The following is a 27,345-nucleotide window of genomic DNA, read 5'->3' as shown; positions in this document are numbered from 1 at the left end:
TCGATTCCGACATTCGCGTTCTTTCGCGATTCTTTTTTGCGCGATTTTTTCCCTCCCTTCTTTTTCCTTCCTCTTCAGCCTCGTAACAATTCGATTTCACTCTCGACACGCAGGTCGATACCTGCAGATTCGAAGAGAGTCAACGCGCTCCTCTCGACCCTACCTGCGTATTTGGAACGCGCGTTCGACCGCAGTGACCGAAATGTTAATTTGCGCGGTGAACCATGCGTTGCATCGCGATGCAAATGACGCTCCGGTCAGGAGTTGCACGCAATTGATTAAATCGGCCTGTTTGATATAACGCGCGAAGATATCTCGCCAACGAAAGCGCTATTGTGCCACCACGAGTTGCGTGTGGTGTGGCGGCACGATGGAAATTTCCAAATTTTACACAAATTCCCGCAAATTCGGTGCAACGAAAAATAAGACAAACGCGCGAAGAAAATGTTGACTGGTGTGAGACGATATTTGTCGGTCGAGAAGCGATATCACACAAAAAAATCAGCATTCGCGAGACTTCCGCTAAATTCTCGATTTTGTCTCGGGCACGTTTGACACATGCGACGGTGCTGACAAACAAACACCTTAGCTCTCGAATGTTCGAGACCGTTCATTGTTGTCATTTCACGGTCGCAGAGTGTTTACATCATTTAACTGCTACGGTCGAGATAACTCGAGTGTGGGAAAAAATGGCGGCCTTGCTGCTACGATCGAGTTTACTCGATTTGGACTTTCAATGTGTAATACCCATTTAATTTAGTTTGTAAAAAGCATTTGAATTGAGCGGACATATAGCGGGCATCTCTTATCATTATAAAATATTTTATAATTGTAAAAATAACTCAGCAAAGAGGGTCATACTGGTCATTTAATATCTCAGCAGTTAAAGCAGTTAATTGCGACGATAGTTGGGGATTTTGGTGGGGATGACTTTTTCTCACTCGTTTGGATACTTGCGCGCGGCGCGTACGTGTTTGTCTCGAGCCGACGCGCGCGGCGTACATATCGTAGTGCGCGAAGTGTATCCGTATTAAAATAATTCGGACTCTCTTTCTTAAACGATAGACTCTTTTCGTAATTTTTCGTAATAATCGGGCTATCCGTCGACCGAGCATTAAGTCGTGTGTTTCTTCGACAGAATCGCGAAGCTCGGTGCCACGGGAAAGTGACGACGGAGCAGCCAGAGGAGTCAGGATGCCGCACCAGGATGTTGAGACCAGGTATGTCAAGTCATTTATTATGCGGGACGTTTCCGACTTTAACGGACATCTAACTCAAACTTGCCGGGAACAAAGGGAACATCCCAGTCGAGATGTTATTCGCGGTCCAGTATCTAACGATTAATAAATAAATTAATGAATAAGTTTGTGAGATGAGTCTCTGATAATGTTACATCTTACGATTCTTTATTGACTGTTCGAGTTCGAGGGCAGGGTTGACATAGAAGTAAAGTTTCGACTCGGGATATGATACTGCGTCTCGAGGCTCGATCGTTCGTGGCTCGAAGCTGGAAGCAGCCACCCCGTGTACGTTGTTTTGCAATTTTCTACATCGGAATGCCGCGCGCACGGCTCACGATTTCTATTGCGAGTCGAGAGTCGATAAGCCCCGATCCCGTCGGGCCGCCAGTTTAATTTCTACGGTGTGTTATTGATCCCGGGAAAAATGTCAGAAGATTCCTCTTTTTTCCTGTCTGCTCGACGGCGCAGACGGTCAAAGGACCGAGCGTTTGAAAGGTTTTTGCCCCGGCTATGGACTTGCCGAAACGAATCGTTGGTTTTGACAGAAATGTACGAGAGCGCCCTTCCTTCTTTCGCACGCTCGCACACGACCGGACGCGATCGGTGCTCGCCAGTCTATCGAATAATTCGACGAGTAATCCGCTAACTCGGCCTTGCGATAAAGGAACCCATCTACGTTCGTTTCCCTCCTTCCCCCCCCACCCCCCGTCGGAGGAGGCCGGTGCTATTGACGCGAGGATCTTCCGGAGGATCAATGAGAGATTAATACTCGCGAGAGACGAGATCTCTCGAGGTAACCACTCTTGTATCGCGATCGAACATCGCAACCCCTATGATCGGCTAAAAATACCTCGAAAAATGTGAAATCCCAGCCGCGCGCGACGCTGTTCCCAAAATCCGCCGGTCGCGCGATGCCGCAAGAATTTAATTTAATTAGTCGACGCCGTATATCTCTCGTTCCTTTTTTGCCTCGCGTGCTTATCGAACGTGCCGTTATCGCGCGATATTCGGTAATAGTAAATCCGAGTGTGAGGGGTGCGTGGATGGCCGACGCGACAGTCCACGGAAGGTGGGAAGGTTATCATTTTGGATGGTTGTGCAGTATGTTATTGGCCGAGGGCCAATATCGATGATTTAGCATCGGATCCGCGCTGGTTATCGCGTGGGAAAGGCGCACGCGCGCGGTCTCATTATTTACACGTTACACCGGTTACTTTGGTCGTATATAGCGTGTATCGTGTAGCGCAGGAAATAAAGTGCCGTTTTCCCCGTTGCGCCGTTGCGACGATTCTCGCGAATCGTTCCCGCGGAATCGACGACGCGCGAGCGAAATCGATCTCTCGCGGCCTCGAATCATCGGCGGGAGCTTCGTAGAGCGCGCAGACTAGGCTGATAATTTTTCGCTCACGACTGTTGATTTTTGCAGTCTCTCAACACCATCAATACCATACAGTTCATTTGAAGAATCCGCAGATGAAATTATTTTTTAATAATATCACCGAATAAAATTACTTGATTTAAATTGCTCAAGAAGTTACCTAAATTCTCGATAATGTTATTTAATAAAATTATTTCTTCATAATTATATGTACTTGTTCGTTTGTGATTTCAATCAATATACGCAAATCTCCGCTCTCAGTCTGTGAACGATATTCGTGAGACGTTTGAAAAATATGGAATATTATCGAGATGTATTATCTCAATTGCATGTCCTCGCACACGTCGCGCGCGCATTTGATTCGCGCGCGTTAACGCACACAGAGGATGGTGAGGTCTCACCTGGCCAACTCTCTCTGAAGATGATGGACTCTCGAGCGCGCTCTCTCAGCCTCGGCCGTAGCTTCGCGTACCCGAGCTTCGGCCTCCATTCGTTGCCGGCGTTCTCGTTCCACATCTCGTTGCGTGGCCTCCCTCTGCAAATACACAATTCGAAATTGACATTTATTAATGACGGTCAGGTAGACGGAAAAAATAAGGGTGGCCGGCGGGCACGGCTTGGGAGGGATGAAGGAGAGGGAGGATAATTAACGCGACGCTGGCACGACGGCGATGTAAAATTCAGCGTCGCGCTCGAAAAATCGACGTCGTTGGCACGATCGTGAATAATAGATCGACAATAATGACGTCGATACGAGCAATCGCGTCGCCGAAAAGGTATATCGCGGCGGCCGGGGCGGATGGTGATTAATTAATGGCGGATTTAATAAAGTGTTCGTGTGTCGCGGCGCAGAGACACGTCGCCCGTGTTATTTTGTCGTTCGTTTCACCGTCGCGTCGGTCAGTCGTTAGGACGGACGAGTGGACGGACGGATGGGCGGACGATTGGCAGGGACGTTAATTGACTTGTAATTAATCAGCGCGTACTCGTCATAATTTATTCGGTAACATGCAACGAGCGACAATTAATAAATCACCGTCCGGTCATTCCGCCGCTTTTCGTTCTCCCGATTGGGAAAAACGGCGCCGCGGTTAATTGTCGGGCCGATCGGCGGTATCCTCGGTGGGAATCGAGACTGGTGTTGCAATTTGTTTGAATTTCCCACGGAAATTCCGTCGAAACGACGGATGGAAATGAATTCATTTTGCGCGCGCGCGCTTATTGTGTGCAAAAAGAAGATACGCGTCATTGTCCGTCGCGCGAATATCCCCAATTGAGATATTTCCGCGTGGCGCGCGATTTGACACAATCGTTATTCCGCACTATATTCCAACGATGAATAAACGATACGTCACAAGTGACGTTGCATCCGAATAAAGCGACACTGTTCGCATTATTCATCGCGAGTTATTCGAACGTCACGCGAATCGTGCATCATCGTCATTTGTATGATCGATCAGCGCGTGGATAATGAATAACAATCGATCGTCCCCCCCCCCCCGAATCGATTATTTCAATAGAAACGGTCTCACGCGCTCGCTATATTTTCTGGGATAACGCCGGCGGCCGATGTCGAGCGGTAAATCTGGACTGGCCGAAAATTTAGCGGCGGCAATAGTCGGCGAGAGAGCGCGCGCGTTCGCACCTGCAGGCCGAGAGAGGTCCTGGAATTCGATGGATCGATGGCCGTGAACGGGCCGAGGAAAAACGCGCGAGACGACCGAAAAGCTCGTCGATCTTCGGCCCGCTGCGGCCGAGGGGAATTATTCATGAATTTAAATCGAAGCGGCGCACGCTACATTGATTGCGCTCTTCCGGATCGCGGCGAGTGTGCCCCGTCGGCGCGTAGCCTTCTTTGAACGAACGAGCATAGGCAGCCGTTCTCTCTCTCTCTCTCTCTCTCTCTCTCTCTCTCTCCCTCTCTCTCTCTCCCCCTGCCTCCGAAGTGCCATCAATAATTGTGCCGGACCAATGTGCCGAAAGCAGTATTTCACGCGATTTAACCGGCCGGGCAACCGCGCGACTATCGGGACCGGCCGTAAATTGTCGTTTGTCCCGGCTAGGAAGGGCGGAGTTTCGGACGGCGCGAGAGATAATAATGCGCAGATTCGCAATAGTGGCGCGATCAGCTCCGGAGGAGGAGGACACGGCCGGCTTGCGAAATTTATATAGATTCCGGAATTTAAATCCTGGGATCCGGATTCTCGAATCTAGACACTCGTCCTGGAACGCGGCGAATGGGCGGAGAATCGTTAGAAAGTTAGGTGAAGATTGTGGAAATTTGTGCAAGAGAGTACAGTAATTTTACCAGAGGGAGGAGGAACTACGACTGAAAGTCGTAGCAAGCAAGAAAATTACTTTTTGTCGGAGGGAAAAGATACTTACAATCGTAATAAGCAAGTATTCGAGTCTCGTAGTCGGAGATGGAAACCTCCTAATAACCGCGGTAAGAGCGCGGTTCTCCACCGATATTTTTCATTCCGCGTCCCCTTAGTTCCCTATTTTAGCTTACGAACTCACTTGTACGCACAATTCGTTGCAAAAAAAAAAAGAAAAAACGCATAGCATTACTCATTCTCCGTGTTAGCGTGTCCAGTAACTACGTTCACAGCGTTCCTAACTTTATATGCACTCGGTGCAGTCCGACTATCATCCTCGCTCATTCTCACGCGCGTGTGTGCCGACTTTTCGGCTCGACGCGTTCGGACAATCAAATGTAAAAATTCCGCCGACGTCGGCGGATATCGTCGCGATCAGCAGGAGGAAGTTCGCCGAAGGAAAGGACGTGGGTGAATTCGAGGACGGTGGCTCGAAAGGGGAGATATCGTGGAATACAATCTGGTAAAAGCCGGGCTGACCACCGCTCTCTCGCTCGCTAGCGCACGCGGAGGGGTTTAAGGAATGGCCGGGGCGGATTTATGGCAGCCTTAAATCCTAACGAACGCTCTTTTCCTCCCCCGTTGCCGCGCGCCACCGCCCGACGTATCCTCGCGGCTGCTTTCCATCGAGAATGTCGTATGCGCGCGAGGTTACTTCCACTTGGAACGCGATTTCCGACCCCTGCCCACCCCCCGCGTCGCCTCTCGTCCCGGAAAAGCCGCGATTCCCGTCGCTTTTTACTGCTCGAATCGTGCGAATGGCGAGCAGCGTATCGCGCCCGGATCGCGCGATGAACGGTCGCAGATTTTATGACGGGTGTCCCATCCGCGAAATCGATAGAACAGGCTTCCGTATTTGCGTGTGAAATGACACAACAGTTGGCAATTGTTTCTCCCCCTCGGAAAATAAATAGCGATCGTGCGCCAGACAAAAGTGGAAAAAGAATCATTCTGGGATCCCAGGCTCCGTTCCTTTTCTCTCTCTCTCTCTCTCTCTCTCTCTCTCTCTCTCTCCCTCTCTCTCTCTCTCTCCCTCTCTCTCCCTCCCCCCCCCTCTCTCTCTCTCTCGTCCGTGGCGCTACTAAACACGTTCACCAACGCGGTTTATTCGGAGAGAACTTTCCCCGCGCACAGACCACCACATTATACTGACTTTTATGTAATTGTACAAAATTCAGTTTTACAATTCCGTTTGCCGTTGCTGCGCGCTCGTTACCATCACGGCAGCAACGGCGCCTCGGCGTCGTCGAATCGACGCTTCGTACGGCGGAAGGGCGGAAGAGAAGGAAAGAGAGAAAGAAAAGAAAAAAAGCTGATATAATCTTCAAAGACGCCCCACGGAGAGGGCCAACACGCGGGCTCGTCGCGCACGTGCGCGCGCGCGCGCGCGCTTTCATTCGGGGCACGTGCAGCGTGCAACGAGCGAAAGACGCGAGCTCGCGCGCGAGGAGAAGTCGCGTCCAATCAACGTGTAGCCGCGCATGGGGGTTGCGCTGCATCATCGGGAGCGGCAAATAATTAATGAGCGGCGAGATTCGGGGACCGTGTTGGCCACTCGCTCGCGCGAAAAAGCCCGCTCAATAATTCAGCCCGCGAGTTCGCCGACTCGTCTCGTGGTCGATCGAGACGCCGCCGCCGTCGTCGGTCGTTTCTGTCGACGTGGGGGGCACGTGATGGTCGCGACGCGCGTGAAGCACATCCTTCGGATAAGAGGATGGCTCAAGGAGCAAGGAAAGAGACGAGATCGAAGGGAAGGGGAGAGAGAGAGAGAGAGAGAGAGAGAGAGAGAGAGAGAGAGAGAAAAAGAGGAGAATCTCCAGCTGGAGCAGCAGCTTTCGCTGCGGATTGATAGCAGAGTCACGCGCCTGCGATCCCCGATACTCTCCGTGCGAGAAACGGAGCCGCAATAAATCTTTCAGGCCGACTCGCTTTCGCACCTCCGAGAGGGAGGGACAGAGAGAGAGAGAGAGAGAGAGAATCTCCTCGGCCGAGAGAATCGCACGCGCTCTCCGCCAGCGCGACAAGTTACGAGGGAGAAACCGGCCAGGGTGGTTGGGCGACTTGGCGGTGAGAGCGCGAACAATGAGACATCCCGCGCCAGCGAGCGAGAGAACCGTCTCCTGGCTCTCCGCCGGTCGTTACCGCTCCTCGCAGTGGTGATTTCACCGTGGAGCGCGCGCGTTGATGGCTGTTTGAAACTTGCCGCCGCTATCGATTTTGGCAGCGGGCCTACGTAAAACTGCGAATAATGATCGAGTCATTCCGCGACGCGCGCCAACGAGATGGAAAGTGTCTCTCTCGTCGGGGCGCGCTTCGCCCTCGAAATTTGGCGTAGCGAATATAACCTCTCACTCCGGAACGCGAGAATGAAAATAGCGGCGGTCATTCTCGCGATCGATCCGAGTGAATTCGTTCTGTGAGCACACAGTGGCAAGCGCGATCACAGATTCGCTCTTGAATTTTGGGCGAGCATACATCGCCGCTTTCGGCGATTCGGAGGGGAGAGTTTGCTTTGTGTGACTGAAAAACCGCTCGAATCGGGACACGATTCGGCCGTTGCTCTACTTTCAGAGGAGAGAGGACAGAGGGGAGAAAATATTGCCGTGTTCATGGAAACGGCCAACCGGCCGCGCCATTATTGGAGTAAATCCTGTCGACTCGATGGCGATGGTTATTGAAAAATCAATATATTAGACATTATTAAAACCACGTAAGCCGTTTATAGCTTGAATAATATTGCCATTAAACAGAGAATTCTTTTACTTCGCTCACTTCACATTTCCTCAGTCGTTTGCTCCAATTACGCCGCTGCTGCTATTAACGCCAGGCCAGGTTTCTACTGACGCAACAGCCTCTCCTTCCGTTACAGTACTTTGCGCGATACGCGAACTTTCGCCGTGTATGCAAAGCGGACGGGATAAGAAAAAGGAACACGGGTCTCGCTGGTAACGCGATTCCTCCGTATTTCATTTCACAAAAGCAACGCAGACGGGGAACGCCTGTCGACGAATACAAAAGGGAAAATCAGCGGGACGCGCGCGCTATTGCGGACACGGAAAAATCAGGCCGCTAATGCGCACGGCAGGCAGGAGAATTGATTCAACTCGCTTTAGCCAGGGTTATCGTCGTGATTTAATACTCGCCGTTACGTTGATAACGAGCACGTTTCGGGCGCAACGCCGCTGCCACGTCACATGGAGGTGGTGGTTGTTATCAACGCTCGCGCGTGTGCATTGTATTCGGCCGACGTAATGCGCCGCGCTCGTTGCATATCAATAAAACGCTGGAAAAAAAATCTCTCGCTCAAGCCCCGGAATGTTGGACGGCGCGCCGCTATGCGGCACGTAGGTAGGTATTCGCTTTTGCCGGCGGTATCCGCGAATCGGATACACCGCCGCGCGCGCTGTTTCGCAACTTTGTAACCGAGCGCGGTAAACGGCGCTAAACGCGCGTTTACGCTGCGCCCTGCTTTTCTATGCACGGCCAACTATGCGCCTATCTAACGTCTCTTTCTCTCCCCCCCCTCTCTCTCTTTCTCTCTCCCCCCTTTTTTTCCTTCTCGCGAAGCAACAACCGCCACGCTCTCGTCTTTTCTTTCGTACTTCCCTCCTCTGTGTTTTCTCTCTCCATTCTCTTTTATCTTCGACCGTAGTTCTCGTTTCTGTCTCGGCGCACGAGCAAGCGGACGAGTCTTCGTGAACTTTACTATCGCGCGTATTGTCGTATAAGCGACAATTCGTCGCTCATAACGGCCGCTTTATCTCGAAGCGAGGCAGTTTCGCGATATTACGCGGGCGTTTAAAGCCAGCCCAAGGGATGGTAGCGTTTCGACGAGATGCGGCGTGATTTCGGCTCATTTGCAAGCGAAACTTGCGCGCGAGGTCGTTCCCTTGCGCGAAATTTTCGCGATATCGCGATATCCGGCAGGCGTCTCAACGGCCGAGGAGCTGTCTCCTCTTTTCTTTCGTTCTTTTTAATCATTCCTGACAACAACCCGCGAGATGCGAGGGGACCGTTCGGACAATAGCGAATCGCTTCGGCGCGGACTCGCGCCTGGCGATCGACGGAATCCACAGAAGGTCACGAACGCGGGCGAAAGTGCGCTTGAGCGGGCGAGCGGGCGAGCGAACGAACGAACGCGTGAATGCTTCATTCATCGGCGACGGCGGGAGATGCCCGTGAATGGCTGTCTCTCACGAGCGCAGATATCCACGGCCGGATACCTGCGAGCGTTTTAATGGCCCGTGAATTTCCTCGTTGCTTTTTTCCTCGCCCACGTGTCTATCACAGTACCGTTCATTCAGTCTACCTACGGCGCGCGTAGTACGTCGCCGCCGCCTTCGCTCTCTCAGGCCGTCGTTATTCGTTGCTGCTGCTGCGCGCGGGGCGAACCGCGCTATCGCTCGGCAACGTTATTAATCCGTGTTATCCTTCCGCGCGCACTCGCTGGGACAACGTGAACAATGAGAGCATGAGATCGCGTATCGCTCCTGTCGTGGACTTATTCATTGTAAAAAGGAAAAGAGAAGAAGATCAGATCGGTTGCCTGGGATGCATATCCGCAGGAAAAGTCGCTCTTTTATCTCTCTTTTGTTTTCTAAGAGTCATCACTTACCTTCTTAACGATATCTCTACAAATATCATCGGAGAATCGCGTCGTTTCCTCGCGCGCTTTCTCTAAAATGCACCCCGTCTGCATCTGCATGCGCGCGACGAAACGATGACGCCGCCGGCGGCGGCGGCGACGGCAACGAGACTCCCCTCGAAAGTCACGCGCCGTGAGCCGACTCTCGAAGAGAGAGGGAGAAAGAGAGAGAGAGATAGAGAGATAGATAGAGAGAGAGAGAGAGAGAGAGAGAGAGAGAGAGAGAGAGAGAGAGAGAGAGAGAGAGAGAGAGAGAGAGAGAGAGAGAAAGAGAGAGAGAGAGGACTCACCCTGCTCTGCTTAGTGAGATTGGCGCCCATCGGCCGGCGATTCCGCGTCGTAGCGCCGACAGCGACGTTGCGACCGGGGACGCCGTCGGCCGCGGGACATGCCCGTCCTGAGGGTGCAGAGGGACTCACCCCTCTCGCGCCCGTTCCCCAACTCGGGTGCACTCGCGCGGCCACCCTGCTGCTTTCCGGGCCCTCCACCGGTCCCTTTATTACGAGTCGCGTCGAGCCACCCTTACACGACAGTTTTCCACTGACACAAGTACTACGACTACCACCATCGACTACGACGACGTTACCACTGCTATAGCCACCACTACCATCACCACCACCACCACCACTACCACGATCACCACTACTACCATCTGCACCACCAACACTAGAATTGCAGCTTATGCTGTCGCTACTGCTGCTGCTGCTGCTGCTGCTGCTGCTGCTACTGCTACTACTACTACTACTACCGTTACTAACACTAGCGTAGCTGCAGCAGTCGTTAGTAGCGTTACGACTATTGCCGCCGCAGCTGCTCTCTCGACCGACACGACTGCTACCACCACCGCCACCCACCCTCGTGACCCTTCTGAACCCTGCGTCTTCTTTCGAGTCAGGCACCTCCGACGACAACGCGAAGCGTTCGACAACCTCCCCTCGGCGCGATGTTGTCGCAGCTGTTAGCGTGTCGTCGTCGTCACGGCCGCTTTTTAATTTTCCGAGCTCGACGTGACGCTCCGTGATAAAAGGTTCTCACCCTCGAGCGGTCCTTTCTCGCTCTCGCCTTTAACCGAAATGAAAAGTTGCCGCGCGCGTTCCCGAGAGTCGGTCGCGCGCCCGAAATAGTCGGCTGATCTTCTCGCTCGCCGAGGCCACTGAGATGATCCGAGAAAGAGGGAGAGAGAGAGAAAGAAAGAGAGAAAGAGAGAGAGAGAGAGAGAGAGAGAGAGACGGTGTTCGTGTTCGACACGCGGCCTTTACAAGATACGTACAAAAGATATATCACGATTTCGAGGTAGAGGATTCCGCGGCCCGCATTCCCCCCCGCAGGGCTAAGGCAACGTTCGCTGCTCCCTGGTGCCGTCTCGCAACGACCTTTTTCCTTTCGCGGCGTTCGCGAGCGCGTCGCGTACTTGTTCTTCAGCGTCGAGCCGAGCAATCGGTCATCTCTGCGCGAGGAACATCCTCGTCGTCGTCGTCGTCTTTGTCGTTCTCGTTCTCAAGGCAACCGTCGTCACTCCTCCTCGACTTCCTCTCGTCCTCGTCAACTTCCGCTCCGCACTTCGCCGCCGGACATGACCCTCCTCGCGTCTTCGCTCTTGTTCGTCATCCGAATCGCGCGGCGCCTACTCGCATCATGCTCGCCGTGGAGTATCGCCCGCCGCGCGACAGGAAACGCCGACGTCGTGGTCGCGGTCGCGGTCCTGGCTGGCTGGCGACTCTTCGTGGCTCGTCTTGCGACTCTTTGTGCTCGGTGACAGGAGGGGAGCGAAAGGGAGGTAGCAGGAGAGTGCAGCGAGAGTGCACCGAGCGCCGCGACGCTTTCCGACCGACTGACGATCCCGTCGTCGTCGATTAACCGGCCGCCGGCGCGACCTTCTCTCCTCTCTTCCGCCGTCCCTTTCGGTTCTGACTCACTGCAACCCTCGTGAGCGCGGCCTCGCGCATGTGCACGACCGCCGGTTACATAGCACGCTCGTCGTCACCCCCGCCGTCCGTTCGCCCCTTCGTTGGTTGGTTGGTTGGTTGGTTCGTTCGCTCGCTTACTCGTTCGTTCGTTCCTTCCTTCGTTCGTTCGTTCGTTCGTTCGTTCGTTCGTTCGTTCGTTCGTTCGTTCGTTCGTTCGTTCGTTCGTTCACTCGCTCGTGCACGCATATCTACGCGGTCGCAACGTGCGTTCGAAGCGGACTTCCGGCTGCAGGTTTGCGCGCCGAGTCCTCGCGACGTGCCGAGTCGGACGTGACTGGCCTGCGGGATTTTCCAAGCGAGGATACGAGTGCGAGCGAGGACGCGGCAAAGAAGAGCGACGGAGAAGCGCGCGCGCGCTGCAGCGGCTGCAAGAGCACGTGAGATTTCGCGGGAGAAGATTTTCTCGAAAATAAGCGCAAGGTCGTCCGCATTTTCCGCTCGATGTTCCCGGAATGCCGCGCCGCGCCGCAAGCCCAGCCCGAAATTTGGATATTATTTCCGCAAATGCGTCTGCGAACTTTGTCGACGGGATAAGGAGGAATCCCTCTCTCCCTCCCCCTCTCTCTCTCCTCCCACGTCGACGTTCTTTCGTCTAACGAATCCGACGTTCCTAATCTTTCGCTCTTTTTGTTCTTTGTTATCCCTCTCCCTCTTCAATTATTCGTCTCACAAGGACGCCGTACGTAGAGTACGTAGAGCGATCCCTCACAACGGGAATGTCATGCAAATTCCGGCCCTCTCCCAAATTGCCCCGAGAAGCATCAACATTCAGACGACATACCGGGTTCTGCGGGATCCTGTATCGATAATACCCCCGCGAGTGCTCGCGAGGAGGACAGCTGGTGGGCGGTAGGGGATGGGGGGAGAGGGTTCTCCTCCTTTCATCGCGCGCCTAGGGTTAGTCGATGGCAGAGCTTTCCAATAAACGGAGAGAGATCTCGGCTTTGTGACTGCCAGAAGACAGATAAGGTATGCCGGCGGGACGTAGGCGATGCGAGGGAGGGTCCTCGGCAAGGATCTCTCTCGTGCCGAGGAGGCTCCTGGTCCCGACCGCGCATATTAAATTGTTCGCCTCACAATGTCGGCCGGTCTCTCCCCCGAGCCGTCGACATCGCTCTCGACGTCCGCTCGTCTCGACTTTCCGCGATATTGGCAACCTGTTAATACACTTTGTACGGGAGTGACTCGCCGAAAGCCGAAAGCGGGCGCCGATGGCCGCGCGGCGAACGAGAATGTGAAGTCTCACGATCGCTATTAGCCCCGGACGTTTTATATCGATACCCTGGGGGGGATTGAACGATCAACGTTATTTCGGCTGGAAAGCCAGGCGAGGGGTGACGTTATACTATATTTAAATGGGGGACGCTCGTTTTTCTTGGCAGCCGCGATTCCGCGCACACGCGGAGTTGCGCAACGTGCTGCTCGCCTATCGCGTTCCGCTTGTGGTTCTCGCGACGTAACCCCTAGCGAAAGTATTCTTTTCAACAAATACCTCGCGAACGCTCTTCCACATCCCCGAACGTCGTGGTCGCTCGCGCAAGTATTAAGCGACGCGTAATGACGGCGTGTAAAAGTACGGCGCGTAATTGACGTAAAATTCCGCTGAAACGAGCCCGTGCTTTTTGTCCGCCACCGTCGTTGGAACTTGTCCAACGAGCGGACCTCTCAATCTTTCACGTCGCGCGTCGCGTCGCGTTCGAAGCGGCGGTAAAACGCACCCGGAAGGTACTTAAAAATGTAGAAAACGAGGAAGTCGATAGCGCAAGTTGATCCCGGCTACGGCCCCGATCATCCTTCCCCTTTTCGTTACGTCGACGTCGCGTCGTCGTCGCGAGCAACTGTCGTTCCTCCAATTAATTAAATCGCGCCCCCGCGTGTTCACTTCACGCGAGCTACGGCGTTACTGTTAACGGAACGGTCGAAAGGAGCCGTCGCTTTAGCTTTGATTGGCTCAATAATTACGACGAGACCCGGACACGCGATTACACAGCACCGTGTTACGATCACGTTAACGCGATCGCGATCGCGAACGCCGACGTGATTATTCGGAGTTTCTTTTATTTTTGCGCTCATCTGCTGCACCGTAATAACGATATCGCAGCAAGGTGAGCCAGGCGTCACGGCTGTATCAGATAATCGAGATCGCGATTAAGCCGGCCGGGGCTGAGCGAATTAGCGGCGATTTCGGCCGGCTGGAACTTTGACCGCGACTTTGTAATCTCGCTCACCTGCACGTGCGCTCGCCTAATGAATTCATAACTTCGATTGGCTCGTAATATTCCTTACGGCTAATCCGCTTTATGGTGTTTTAAAAGTGATTAGGGTCAGTGCTAAAGCGAGTAGGCATACGAGCGAGCGAGTAAACGAACGAACGAGCGCGGCGCACAACGGCGGCGGGTATCTCGGAAGTCTTGCACGTTGCGGAAATTCGACGTCTGAAAATTCTCTTAAGTTGATTTTACGCGGGAGGGAAAGCGAGAGAGAGAGAGAGAGAGAGAGAGAGGCCGATGCCGACTCACCCCCTCGGTTTCCACCGCCAAAGAGGTCGACCCCGCATGGTGATTTATCCGCGGCCGGATCCGCCTTCGAGGACCGTACTTTCATTTTTAACGTAATGCGAAAAATATCTGACCGTCGTGCAGCGGCGCTGTGAAAAAGGAAGAAAAGGCAAGGAAAAAATTCATAGCGCGCATTAAAGGATGCGAGAGAGCCGACATACATAAACATGAGGGATTATTTCCTTAACGCGCGCGCGCGAAAGTGGTGCGATACACAAAAGGGGATTATGCGTTAATACTCGACGGGGGGTGATCGATGCACCTCCGCCCGAGCCCCGGCCGAGTGTGTCTCTCGTGAGGGAAATTTTTATTTTCAGACATTTCGATAGCTCGAGCGCGCGCGCCACATGATTAATTCGTCTCGTCGCTTTCACCAAAGTGGCCGCGCGAGAAGTCTGTCGCGTATTTCCGGCTGCCGCGGATTTCCCATCATCGTCGCAGCGAAACAGCGAAAAAAATATCTAGCTTCCATTGTTTTTTCTTCACGCGCGCGCGAGAGACTCGAATGCCCACGTGTCGCGATCTGCTTGAATTTGATAAATCTCTCGTCGGCGTTTCGCGACAAAGCGGCACTTCCGGCGAAATTGAGAAAAGTTGGGCTCGGGCATTAGAATGATCTACAGGATCAATCCCTGTCTGTGATCCTTCGTCCCCCTCCCCCTCTTCGCCGCCCTTCCGGTATCCGCGCGCAGCCCTTGCCCTTGTTGCGTGTGTAGTCGCTCGTCTGTTCATGGACTGCGCTATTTTCGTGCCGCTCTCGAAAGGATGTCTATAGGGGTGGATTTCGCCATCCCCTATTAACCGCCCCTTCCTTTTTAAACACGAGCACTGGCAGAGCACGCTCGTGTATATATACATCTTCCCACGCAGGAAAGATACACGGGGCCGGGGCATGACGCATATATACATGGTGCCCCGAAACGACAGCATCTAATTTTTTTTCTTTCTTTCTATTTTTTTCCTTTTTTTTTATACCGGAAACGTAAACGTGCGAATCTTCGCAATCTCCTTCGAGGAGGACGCGCGCGAGGCTGAAATTTCGTTCGAACCGGCGAAACCCGCGGCGGTTCTCTCGCGCACTCTCCGCCGTCTTTGCGACGTCGCTGCTCGCGAGCGGGGCGCGAACGGGGAGCGTTATCAATCCCTCGATCTCCCGATACGTAAAGTCGAGCTCTGAATTAACAGCGCGAAGAATTCGTCGCTACGATTGCGATCGGGATCCGACATCCGGAGGAGGACACCCTGTAGATTTTACACGCAAGCTACATGGATGTGTGCCTTCACGGCAATTAGCATGCATCCAGCAGAGCTTAGGGATCGCCGAGGGTGTCCGAATAATCCTGCGTGATCTACGCGCGTTTCCGATACCCATATGCAGTGTGCTTATGGTACCGCCTGCCGGCCTCCCCCCCCTTTGCCCGCCTCGCCCTCCTGTTGCCCGTACAACCCCGTATACAAGCGGCCACTCGCATTATGGCGCTCGCGGGAGAGGGACGCGAGCCCTTTGAATAATTTGCCTCTCCCGTGGGGCGGGGGGCGGGGGGGGGCAAGCGAGGGTGTACGAGTGGCTTTATTTGTTTCCCGGAAAAATCGATGGGCCGTATCGCCATAACCGCCGTTTAATAACGACTCGCGTTTTCGAGAGCTGGATAACGGATTTACCGGCGATCCGGGGAACTCGACGGAAGAGCCGCTGCAACGGTTTCTCGTTGCGGCGATTTCTCTGATGATTAAATCCGGGGGATGAACGACGTGTGCATCGCGCGTACGAGAAGAGACGCGTCGCGCGCGAAGACGTTCGTCGTGAGCAGCAAAGTGTCGTTTTCTTTTCCTTTTTTCCCCACTTCTTTTCCGTGAAGCAGATCGTGAGATCTGCCTGCCAGCTGATGACGGAAAGTCCTGTTTGCGAGTTCGAGGAAAATTTCATATATTTTTTTATATTATTTATTTATTCGTTTTATTTAGTTATTTATTCAGTTATATCGTTTTATTTAGTTTATTCCTGCAGTTATTTAGTATTATTTAATTATTTTTTTAATAACGCGCTAATGTGTAATGCTTGTTCCAATTCGATATGTTATTCATTTATTTCCATGTTTTCGGGACAGAGAGTGTGAGAGAGAGAGAGAGAGAGAGAGAGAGAGAGAGGGAGAGAGAGAGGGAGGGAGAGAGAGGGAGGGAGAGAGAGAGAGAGAGAGGGAGAGAGAGAGAGAGAGAGAAAGTAATCTTCTCTCGTAACGGCTGTGAAGAGTATTAATTTGTCAAAATCATCAGCACGTATCACTCGATCGAGCGAGTTGGCGATAAGCCGAATGGCAAATTGAAACACGCCGGGCCGAAAGCAGAGATATCCGCGCGCGTCGATAATTTTCGTGCACTCGCAGCGGTTCGTTGGCGCCAATCGCGAGCTCGTCTCTCCGTAGAGCCTCTCCGGAAAGTAGAACTCGGTAATATGATTCGCGCGCTGATGCGGCGATATCAGCTGCGCCTCGCTCGCGATGACACGCGGGTTTTCGCGTCAGATATAAAGCACACGTCGGGCCGGTACATGTATCTCGATGTCAAAGCTCTGCGCGAGACATCGCGCGCTTTCACAGCAGCACTGAGCACGACGGAGCGCAAAGATACTGCGCGCGCGCGAGAGAAAGAGAGTGAAGCTGCCTCGGAGATGGACGGGAGACGACCGGAGGGTAGGCGGAAGAGGGACGAAGGAGGCGGCGGGGGCGGAATCTTGATTTGATATTCCGCATGAAGGACTTTCTGTCGAGAGCTTTTACACGCTCTCGACGCTCGAGCTTTTCAGCGTCTAGCGGAATATGAACAAGAACGGTACGTGATGATAACGCTGAAGAGCTTTCTGTGCCGCCCGTGTATTGTGTCGTGTTGAACGCCGAGGAGAGCAAGTGTCGAGACGCCGCCGCCGGCGCGACTGCGCCGCTGTCGCCGCGGATAATTAGCAAACTTGCAATCGAGCTTACCATTTCGCTCGAGAGGCTGGCGGGAAGCGCGAAGGAGATCAACGGAGGAGCGCGTCTGCGACGAATTCTCTCGACGTCGATTCGCGATATTGCGCGACTTCGACTCCGCGCGCGCGTGTCGACGGATCCTGAAAACTCCGGCTTCGATTTGTCTCTCACATTCCATGCAACATTATAAGACACGACTAGAGTTATCGGGGATGCCGCTAATTAAGTGGCCCGTGCGTGGGAGCGACACATTCATCAGCTCTCGCGCGCGAGTCCATGAAACGACGCTTCCATCATCCTTCTTGCTTCCTACGGAACAATAATGTCCACGTCACGTTCACGTCATCTCTTACGCGCCGCGTAATCACTCCTAATCTCTCTCTCTCTCTCTCTCTCTCTCTCTCTCTCTCTCTCTCTCTCTCTCTCTCTCTCTCTCTCTCTCTCTCCGCCTCGCCGAGATTTTATCGGGTCAGTTGACACCTGCTGCGGATGAGTAATGGTTCAATCGCAGATACCGCGTCCTTTCGCTGGGTCAGTGAGGCAGGCTAGCCCTTTCGTCCTTTGTTCTCAGCCCCCGCGTGAGTTTCGTCCATCTATCCACCGGTCGGTCGGTCGGCCGATTGGTTGGTCGCCCCGTCTCCGTCCTCCACCCCCTCGATTTCGACCCACTAATTCGTCGGGCGGAAACGGCGCGCATTTTTGCGCGCGTGCGTTCTGCCATTAATTAAAGAGACCAGGCGCGCGGAGAGAGAGAGAGAGAGAGAGAGAGAGAGAGAGAGAGAGAGAGAGAGAGAGAGAGAGAGAGAGAGAAGAGAGAGAGAGAGAGAGAGAGAGAGAGAGAGAGAGAATGCGCCCTCCGCGATAAAAACCTTCCGCCGCGGCTACATAAAGCCCGCTACGGACGCCCGGCTAGGGGTGACGATGGGGGTGCGGCCCAGAGATAGCCGGAATATCGTGCGGCCGAGGCAGAGCGGAGATATCGCGGCTTCGCCTGGAAATCTCGAGGCGTAACGCGGGTCGTTACGGCAATCCGGACATTACGAGAGAGAGAGAGAGAGAGAGAGAGAGAGAGAGAGAGAAAGAGAGAGAGAGAGAGAGCGGGGAGGAAGTTGCGCGTTTCGACGCGCGGTGCGTTTGAGGATTGTTTAAATTATAATCAGCGCTATTCTCGAACCCTCGGGTCGCAGCGGCACGAGCGAAGGCCGGCGACGGTCGACGAGATGCGTCACGTTTCGCTGGGATATTAATTACTTTATTATGGAAACGAGGACGTGGGACGGAGAGGAAGAAAGAGAGATGGATATACAACAATCTGAGTTTTTTCGTAAGGCGACACGCGTTTGATGCACCACATTTGTTATATCCATTTATACCGGTATCTACTTTATTATTATTATTATTATTATTATTATTATTCTTCGGTGGAGCATCAATTACAAAGACCAGTCTCTGTTCCGCTCGAAAAGAAATTTTTCTCCCTATCCCTTGAAAGTTGTTCGAATAAGCTCAGGTGCGTGGAGCCTCAGCTTTTACCGTTCGATAGTTAGACTTGCTTCAAAAAGCAATTGCTGTATCAATGGATGTGCCGAGAAAATGCTCGAAAAATCGAGCATGAAAGATGACCGACAACTGGAGTCCGATGTGCCCGCAAGCTGTCATGAAAAAAATGACGCAAACTTCAGACACATCGCGTCTTGATATTCATTTGCTGCTCCCGCGAAGAGCACCCCCTGACAATGTCGGGGTTTGGGGCCACAAGCAAACATTTAATTACACAAGATGGCCCATTGCCCCGTGCGCGGGCCCGGCGAGCCCTTTTGATCGCCATGACGCGGCGCGGCGGGTTGGAGTGCAAAGTTGTGTACCGATCAGCCGATCTGTCGTAAACCGCAATACATCGTAGCGACGGCCTCGCCTTGGCGCGGCTCGTTCCACCCCGCCTCGCCCTAACCCTGGCCAGTCATTAGTCATTGCTTAGTCCGTGTTGCAGAATGGGTTACTGGGCTAGGATTTACAGCCTCGCGGGAGTTTTGCTCGCGGCTTATGACGCGCTACCACCGACGTAGCTCCGCCACCGCGACATGGCCGCACGGGGGGGGGAGGGGGTGACGACTATCGACTGCGTCCCGCATCACACTTATCCTCATTCGTGTCAGCATTATTAATCCTTCGCACCCTCGATTGCGCGTAGGGTGTACTACCTGACGCAATAAACTGTTTTACCTGCGCAGAATATAAAAAAAAAGAAAGACAGACGTAGCTGTTGGATTTCGCGAGATTCCGCGTCATGATTCCTTCGATGTCTCCTAAATGTGGTCCATCGAAGTGAACAATTGAAACGGATTCGACTCCTCTCGTCTCTGGTCGAATCGGAAGTAGAAACGCAGCAGAGTGCGAATGGTTAATAGATGATGCGAAATCTTAACAACGGCGCTTTGGACAATTGGAATAATGATGTATCGTTGGCTCGCGTTCGCTGGTAAATCGAACGGAAGCTAAAGACTTCTCGTCGCTCGCGTCGACGCTGCTCGACTCGTGCGCGTGCGGGGACTCGAATATTCAGCGAGAAACAGCTCGTCCCCCGACTCATTCGAGTTGCCGACGTTTCCGCTGCTACCTCGTGAGATCGATTCCGTGCAAGTGTGAACCTTGACCCGCGCGACAAGCCTGCGCGGCAACAATGTGCAGATCCTACAGCTGGACGATCTGCATGTCAAGTCTGGGCGAATTACGCGCGCGCCATCCCTGTAACGGACAACGGGCGCGTTACTCATGCGTATGTGCGTACGTGCAGACGAGATCCGGTAATGAGCGCAGGACGATACGCGGCTAATCGTCGCCCGGAGGAGCCGTCTAGACGTGCAGCTCACATCGCGCATCACCCGGTCGACCTCTCGCCTCGTCCTCCCCGCGAATCCTTTGATCTGGCCGACGGTGGCCAATAACAGCTGGGCCGCCGCGCCGCAAGCGTGATTAATAGATCGCCGCCGCAGCCGCTCGATCGCAAGAACTCGGACGATGGTGTGCAGTCGCGGAGCGCAATTGCACTGGAAGATGCGGGCTAATGGGAGACAGATCGAGAATCGGTCGCATTCCGGTATCACCGGCGGTTTTCTCATTAGCCGTGGTCCTTCGCGAGATGGCCCATTATCGGCCATTATCGGTTCTTTGATTATTTTCCTGCGGATGGGTCTCTGGTGGATTTAAGTGCGACTTGATATTGATCGAATTATGTAGTAGCAATAATAATAATAATAATAATAATGATGATGATGATGATGATAACGGCAATGATGGGACACGAGAGCGGAAATGTTTTAATCTCGCGCGCTACATGGCGAGGACAAGGCGAGGCCGATAATAAATACGGAGAATAGGCGCGCGCGCGCGCTAAACGCTTAAGCTGCATCGATGAAAATTTATGAGCACCCTTCGCGTTTTATAAAGGACGCGAAGCGTGCGGAATAAAATTCGCACGCAGCTGGCGAGTTTCTCGCGGTATTTGAAAGTAGAATAGCGAGAGAGGGATGCTGGCGCGCGGGTTCTCTCTCCCTCTCTCCCTCTTTCGCCCTCCTTTCCCCTTCTCGCTCGCTCTCCACGTCTCTCCGCTGTTATGAGCCGACGACGACGACGACGACGACGACGACGACGACGACGACCACGCTCCGTAACGAGGAATTATAGCTGGAACCGACACCGGAGTTTGTACAGTATCCAACGAGCATGAATTTCACCCGATTATCGGATACGCATGGCCCATGCTAAATACCAGTCCGGCCGCTGCAAGTGAAATTGTAGAAATCCATTAAAGGGCTTTGTGCGGATACTGTCGGCTATACCGGGTAACGTGTTATTTCTCGACCCGTCGCTTCGTCGTCGTCACCGAGAGACTCGGCGGAATTCGCGAGGACGTTCCAATCGAACCTGCGGAATCGCGCCTTTTGATCGCTGCTGATTTTCCTATTACACATTCATATTAGGTGTACGAAATCATACAATAGATTATATAGATGAATAGCTATTAAGTATCAATAATACAGATAGATTAGAGAAAATAATACAATAGAGACCACAAAGTGCATTCCCGCGTTAATTAGAGGAACCAAGTGTCGCGAACGCTCTCTCACCGGAGACACACGAAAATCTGTCGTGAATTTCCACGCAGGATATTGCAAAGTATCACAGAGGACATCGGCGTCCCTCGTTTGGACGAGCGAGCTGAGCCAAGCCGCAATTTATGAAACACGGCGTGTATGCGTGCGTGCGTGCGTGAGGTGAACGGCGCTGTCGCAGCCGCTCGAACCCTTCCGCAAAATACCGCGGCCACCGTGTTTTTCCACCCTTCCGATCGTATTCTATCTCGCGGCCGCAACCGCGTGTCGCCCGCGCGGCCATCCGTGCGCAAACACGCGCGCGCGCGAGCGAGCGAGCGAGCGAGCGTACGCCCGCCGCCGCAATAAATATGCGTGAGCGATAGGAGATTAATCGCGCACCGTAAACAGAGATTACTTTCCGACGCGAATTAGCCTTAGCGAGTGATTCGGCAGAGGATAGCCCCGCTGGGACAATGAAAATCGGTGTCGGCACAAAGCCGCCGGGGCTTTAAAAACGAAAACATCACGATCGCGTTTTCGGAGGCTGTTGTTGTTTCGCCGGCGGGCGCGGCCGCGCGCTATAAAAATAAGAGAATCAGCAGAAAAATCGCGCGCAAATATGTCCGCGTGCGCGCGCGCTTGTGAAAAACGGTGTGTCCCACCGCGACACACCGGAAGCTGCTCTCGCGGGATTAAACGGGGTTTAACCTCTCCCGCGTGCGCGCGCGAGCGTCGCGCTTCCACGTTGACGCGATTTCGTGCGAATGAATTCCCGATGCTGCGCTGGCCGCCCGGCCACCACCGCTGGCTATCGACGCGTCCCTCTCGATAACGCACGGCGTTACACAAATGCATTCGTTCGCACGAGAGTACTCCGAAGCGAAGCGGGCGATTTTCCGCGACTGCGGTTCCGCTCGCGGCGCCCCCGGACACCGAGAGGCACTCCGTGCGCGACGTTTTCAAGTGGAACAAAAGTCCTCGCTGTCATCCGGACAGCCCCGGGATCACGGCAGTCGCGATTGTTTTCGTTTACTAATGATCGATACCAGTCGAGAGAGAGAGAGAGAGAGGCGCGTTTCTCTACGAGGATGTGCCTCCAGGTTGTTTGCGACGTTGTGGCGCCGTAAGATCCGGAGGGGTAGTTTTCGCTCTTGTCCTCTCTCTCTCTCTCTCTCTCTCTCTCTCTCTCTCTCTCTCTCTCTCTCTCTCTCTCTCTCTCTCTGCCTATCTTTCTCTCTCCTCGCCATGGTTGCTTTCCCCTCACGCCCAGATCACTCTCGCTGGCACTCACCCTCAATCATTCATCCCCGACGCCTTCGAATTTACTTCGGCCGCCCCCCGCTCGCCCGAGAGCTCGTTGTCTGCCGGTATATTGATATATCGTCGCGTTCGCAGATTCGAGTTACACCTTGGAATCGTTGATCAATGTTATGAGGTCGGGAAGGCAGCGGAAGAGTGCGTTGCCTCGTGAGAAAGGGACAGTTCCGGCCGTATCGGCTTTCGACTCGGCGCGGATTATTGATTGCTCGCTGCGGCGAGTTTTTCCGACCGACGTCGCGCGACCGCGTTCTGTAACTCAATATTGTATTATGTTGAGGAAGTAGGCGAGGATGTATGTATGTGTGTGTGTGCGCGAAATTTACGTCAAGTCGGAATCAGGACTATATCGCGGGGAAAAGGGAGAGAGCTGTTGACCAAAATTCCAGTCATACTCGAACGGAACTCCAGAAGCGGCTTCTCCTCTTCGTAGCGTGTTGAGGGATCAAATTTGTCAAAATGACGAGAAAAATGATGAGAACTTGAAAGTGACAGATATAATATCTTTGTAACGAATGTTCCCTGAAGAGAGACTAAAGAAACATTTATTTCATACTCGACTATCTCAGCAAACAACAATGCACCAATTTATTTATTCGCCTGCGGCTAGAGTATACGCCGCAAGCAAATGTGAAATAATTAATTAACGGGTAGACAATAGAATTAAGTGGAAAATGAAACGGCCAACTTCCCTTTGGCATAATCCGTCGTTTTGCTCTGTGTTTCTTACAGACGGTGGAAATTTCCAGAGGATTCCAGAGCTTCAACAGGAGCGAAGAGAGAGGGAGGAGCTGAAAGCGCAAAAACATCAGCGATCACCTTGAAGCTCCGCGCCGTGACGAGACGCCGTGAGTTGTTGCCATCTTCGCTTATTTGTTATCTCGCGCTCGTCGAGTCATTCGTTCTCGAACGATAATAGTTATCGTTTGGTGCGCATGACTTTCCGCGGCCTTTGTTTGCATACACTCGCGCACGTGTCGCCGCCGTGTTATTATTGTCTCGAGTCGCCGCCAACGTCGAAGCAACACGGACTGCGCAGCACATCGCTGTTAAAAATTCCGGATTCTTAAAGAAACGTGGGCCTATTCGTAACACTTATCGGGAAGTATCGTTGTAATCGCGTCAATTCACGTACGTTTCTTCAGGTAAATCGCGAGTGCCATGAGGAAGCGCAACGACGGAGCATCGGAGAGCGAGCCAGGACGAAGGACGCAAAATGCCGAGATGCAAGTAGAGCAGACAACGGCATCGTGTATTCCCAGGTGAAATCATTCATTATTTCATATGGATGTTCCCGATGTTAACGGATGTCTAACGAATTTATCAGAGAATATATTAGAATATTAGAATATGAGGAAACCCGAGTCGAAATGTAGGTCATTATCCACAGCTTTTAATGTCCATTATTTAATAAATAATTATAGCTCTATGAGTCTCTAGATATTTGTCAATCTACATTTGTTTCAACACAAGAAACATTCAATCAGCTGAGTAACGGTGAGAACTTGTCGTTAATTGTGCTCTTAAATCTTAATGAAAGATTTTAAATAATTTGTAACGGTGGACAGTGACCTTGGAATTTATTGTAAATTATATTGACATATTTACGTCCAATAATGCTTTCCGAGCCTTGAGTCTCGTCTCGATTACATTGTGCCAACGCATTTTTCATTGCCATTTATCTTCGATATGGTATCGCGTACACATTTGAGACTCTGCTCGTATATAGCATTATCGGACACATGATTACAGAACTTCGCCTTTACAGATTCCTCCATATCAACATCGAGAAGAGAAGAAAAAGAGCTTATGAGAATAAAAATGTGTTGCATCTGTTATTTATTTACTCATTAATCCTCCGCAGATTATTTAACATTTGCTCATCGCGCATTTTTTCCCCTTTTTATTGTACGAGAATCTTTTTATTCGTTATACTATTATCCCAATTTTTGTACACCCAAGGGTTCAGACCCGTATATTATTAATAATTAAATAAATAAATATATCTGTTCGTAATCGAGTGAGTCACCTAGCCGATACATTGTCGATCGAAATTGCGAATAAATTAGATGCAGACGCATGAGAAATACCGGGATAAGCCAATGTTAAGTAATTCTGAAACAGGGCTTCTCGAAGCCCCAACGTGGAAAACGAGGCAATGAGTAATCGTTCGCCTCGTCAAGGTAGGACAGCGACGTCTGTCTAGTGCTATATATCTTGGGATTCTCCATTAACCCTTCAAGTTCGACGGAATTTGCAGGGTTGATGCAGAGCCATCGTTTCGACTCGAGTGCAACCGCGATATTAGCGAAGTATCTGCGAAAATCCTGAATCTGGTATCGCGGAATTTGATATCAAACTCGAGAACGCTCCCCCTTCCCGGAGGGGATTCTCGATCGCATTCACGTTTATTATTGCGGAACAAAGGACACGAAACTCTCGACCTTAGCGTCTAGTCTCGGCGAAATTTCATTGGACTGCTTGTGATAAATTTCACGAGATTGTCGTCTCGCCTATACTCCTTGCTCCCCCTCGTCGCCAACGGAATTAATTTCACCTCGCGGTATCGATCGCTCCCTTGATCCGTTGCGTTAACATTTGCTTATTATTCGTTGCGATTATTCGTTGCCCCGACTGCGACGCGCGATTCATAGGCGGGCATTAGAATATGAACGACGCGAGACGACCGCGGAATCCGCGTGCGAGCGCTCGATTAGAATGCAAATCGCGAAGCGCTCCTCCCCCTCCCCCCTCCCCACTCCTCGCTCTCGCCCCTTGGTACACGCTGCGTTTTGATAGTGTTACCATAGACGGAGCAAGAACACCCTCTTCTCTCTCCCTCTCTCCCCCATTGTTTCTCTCTCCCTCCCCTCCCCCCTCCAACCCCTCTCTCTTTGTCTTTATTGTCTCGGGCGGCCGCCGCTCCGACAAGGGTGGATCTCGCCGATGAATCGATGTTAACGGCGCGTGTGATACGAATCTGCATAACTAATCGTCGGCCTTTGCGCGACGTTTTTCGGGCCCGAATAACGTCGTTAGGCTGCCTTTGAGACACAAATTCGCCGTGAACTCGATTAGGAGCGCGGCAAAGACGTCGCGAGGTATTTCGCAGCGGCGTTATATCCCGCTCCATCCGCTCTCGTATCCGACACATGTCGTTGGCTCGCGCGCCGTCGTTTGCCACTTTTGTTCGCTCCGGCACAATGCGCGATGCGGGACATCCTCTCATCCTCCCCTCCCCCCCCCCTGATGGGGAGAGAGCGCGCGAAATGTAGTAGCGAGCGAATTTCAAAAGAGCGATATTTCTCTCGCCGGGATTCACACGCGCGCGCGCGCGCGCTTGCGTGAATAATGAGGGCGAGTTAGTTTCTCTGTTGTCGCGGCAGAAACTTTTTCTTTTTAACTCTTCAGGGGCGACTTTATTTGAAGCTCGGAGAGAGAATGGTTTGATTGCGACGCTAGTGTGACATCTGTCAATCGTGTAACGAGCATTTTTCTGTTCGTTGTATCTTCGCTGACGATGCTTCAATATAATTCAAACGGACTGAACGGACGTGTCTTAAACGTGCGTTAACCCTGTCTGCTCGAAGGCCGCTTCACAATGATTTCGTTGTGCAATTGTAATTCCAAATGTCATGCATTCTTCTCAGCGCAGCGTCTGAAATCTCGTTAGCCGAAAGAACCCGCGACGATTTTCCTCCCCTCGCGAGATCCGCGAGAAGACACGGACGAGCTCTGATTCGCTTTTTATTCGCGCAGATCACGATCTCGCGACCGAGGGGTGCCCGTATCGAAATGAAAATCCGCTTTCTGTCCCCCTTCTCGTGCGACTCTCCCCCCCTCCCCTCCCGCCGCCATGTCACCGCCATTTGCGGACGCGATCGCGCTTGTATCTCGCGCTCAAGGGAAAAAAAAAAGAGTCCGGCGGAAATTACAAGCACGTCGCTCGCGAATCGCGGCAACGCACAACGGCGAGACAGATGCAGAGAGGAGAGAGGGGGTGCTCGCAGTTTTACAGCGCACTCCTACCGCGTCCGAGCTAAAAGGAACAACCCCCGCTTAACGACCTAATCCCGCGAAAGTCGCCCCGCCGCGCCGTCGCTATATACGCATACACATCCGGGCCGAATGTCGGCCGCAGGAATATTCCCACATGATAAAAACAGAGGCAATTTGCCAAAACGTCGGCTTGATGGCTGCTCGGCGCGCTCTCTTCGCAGACAACCCCCGCCGATACGTCGCGCTCAGTACTTCGGAGGGTTTTAGAGGGCGGTTTTAGGGCGGCTTGGCGAGGAGGGAAGACGCGGCTGGCAGGAAGGTCGACGATACGTCGACGAGAACTTACGGGACGAAGTGGAGTCTGCCTCTCGCGTCTTCGTCTCGCTTTTCTTCGCCATCCGCTGCTTCCTCCCGACCGGAGAGAGGAGAAACGAGAGAGAGAGAGAGAGAGAGAGGAGGGTCCGGGATACGCGAGCAGAACGCGGCGGGATATCTCTCGCAGCAAGGAAAGTGGGATGTAAATTGCTCGCACGTACATTAGTCATCATCACTCGCAGCCCTCACCTTAACTTTGTTCGAGAGAAGTGCCGGTCGACCCTTGTCCCGTCTCCTCGCTCTCTCCCTATCCCCTCACCCTCTCCTCCGCCCCCATCCCCTTGTCGTCAGCGAAGGCACTTCTCCAGTGCCTCTAGCCTTTAGCCTTTTCCTCGTCCGCCGTCATCTTCACCGTCGACGTCGCCCCTCCGGCTTTTATACTTGCATCTCCGCGTCCGGCGGTATATCTGCGTTTTCCCGCAAACGA

General features: G+C 52.7%; 1 protein-coding gene and 1 long non-coding RNA gene across 10 annotated transcripts in view; one reads left to right on the top strand and one right to left on the bottom strand.

Moving 5' to 3' along the window:
• LOC105188067 (uncharacterized) overlaps positions 1–27,345 on the bottom strand; it is a 245,184-nt gene that overhangs the window by 21,241 nt on the left and 196,598 nt on the right. For 8 of the 9 annotated variants that reach the window (XM_011149315.3, XM_011149317.3, XM_025298990.1 and 5 more), the window contains one exon: positions 3,021–3,154. In XM_011149315.3, coding sequence (XP_011147617.1) covers positions 3,021–3,154 — 134 coding nt within the window. Of the gene's footprint in view, positions 1–3,020; positions 3,155–9,932; positions 11,503–27,345 lie in introns of those variants that run through there. The other variant, XM_011149321.3, reaches the window with a different exon arrangement.
• Positions 795–25,388, top strand: LOC105188066 (uncharacterized). Its single transcript, XR_003112952.1, has 3 exons — positions 795–1,220; positions 23,277–23,392; positions 23,690–25,388. It is a non-coding gene; the product is annotated as an uncharacterized LOC105188066 (long non-coding RNA).

This window comes from Harpegnathos saltator, unplaced genomic scaffold (assembly GCF_003227715.2).
Source record: "Harpegnathos saltator strain DR-91 unplaced genomic scaffold, Hsal_v8.6 scaffold103, whole genome shotgun sequence".
NCBI lineage: Eukaryota > Metazoa > Arthropoda > Insecta > Hymenoptera > Formicidae > Harpegnathos > Harpegnathos saltator.
The sequence above is the reverse complement of the archived record's forward strand: the minus strand, read 5'-3'. Positions and strand labels throughout refer to the sequence as shown.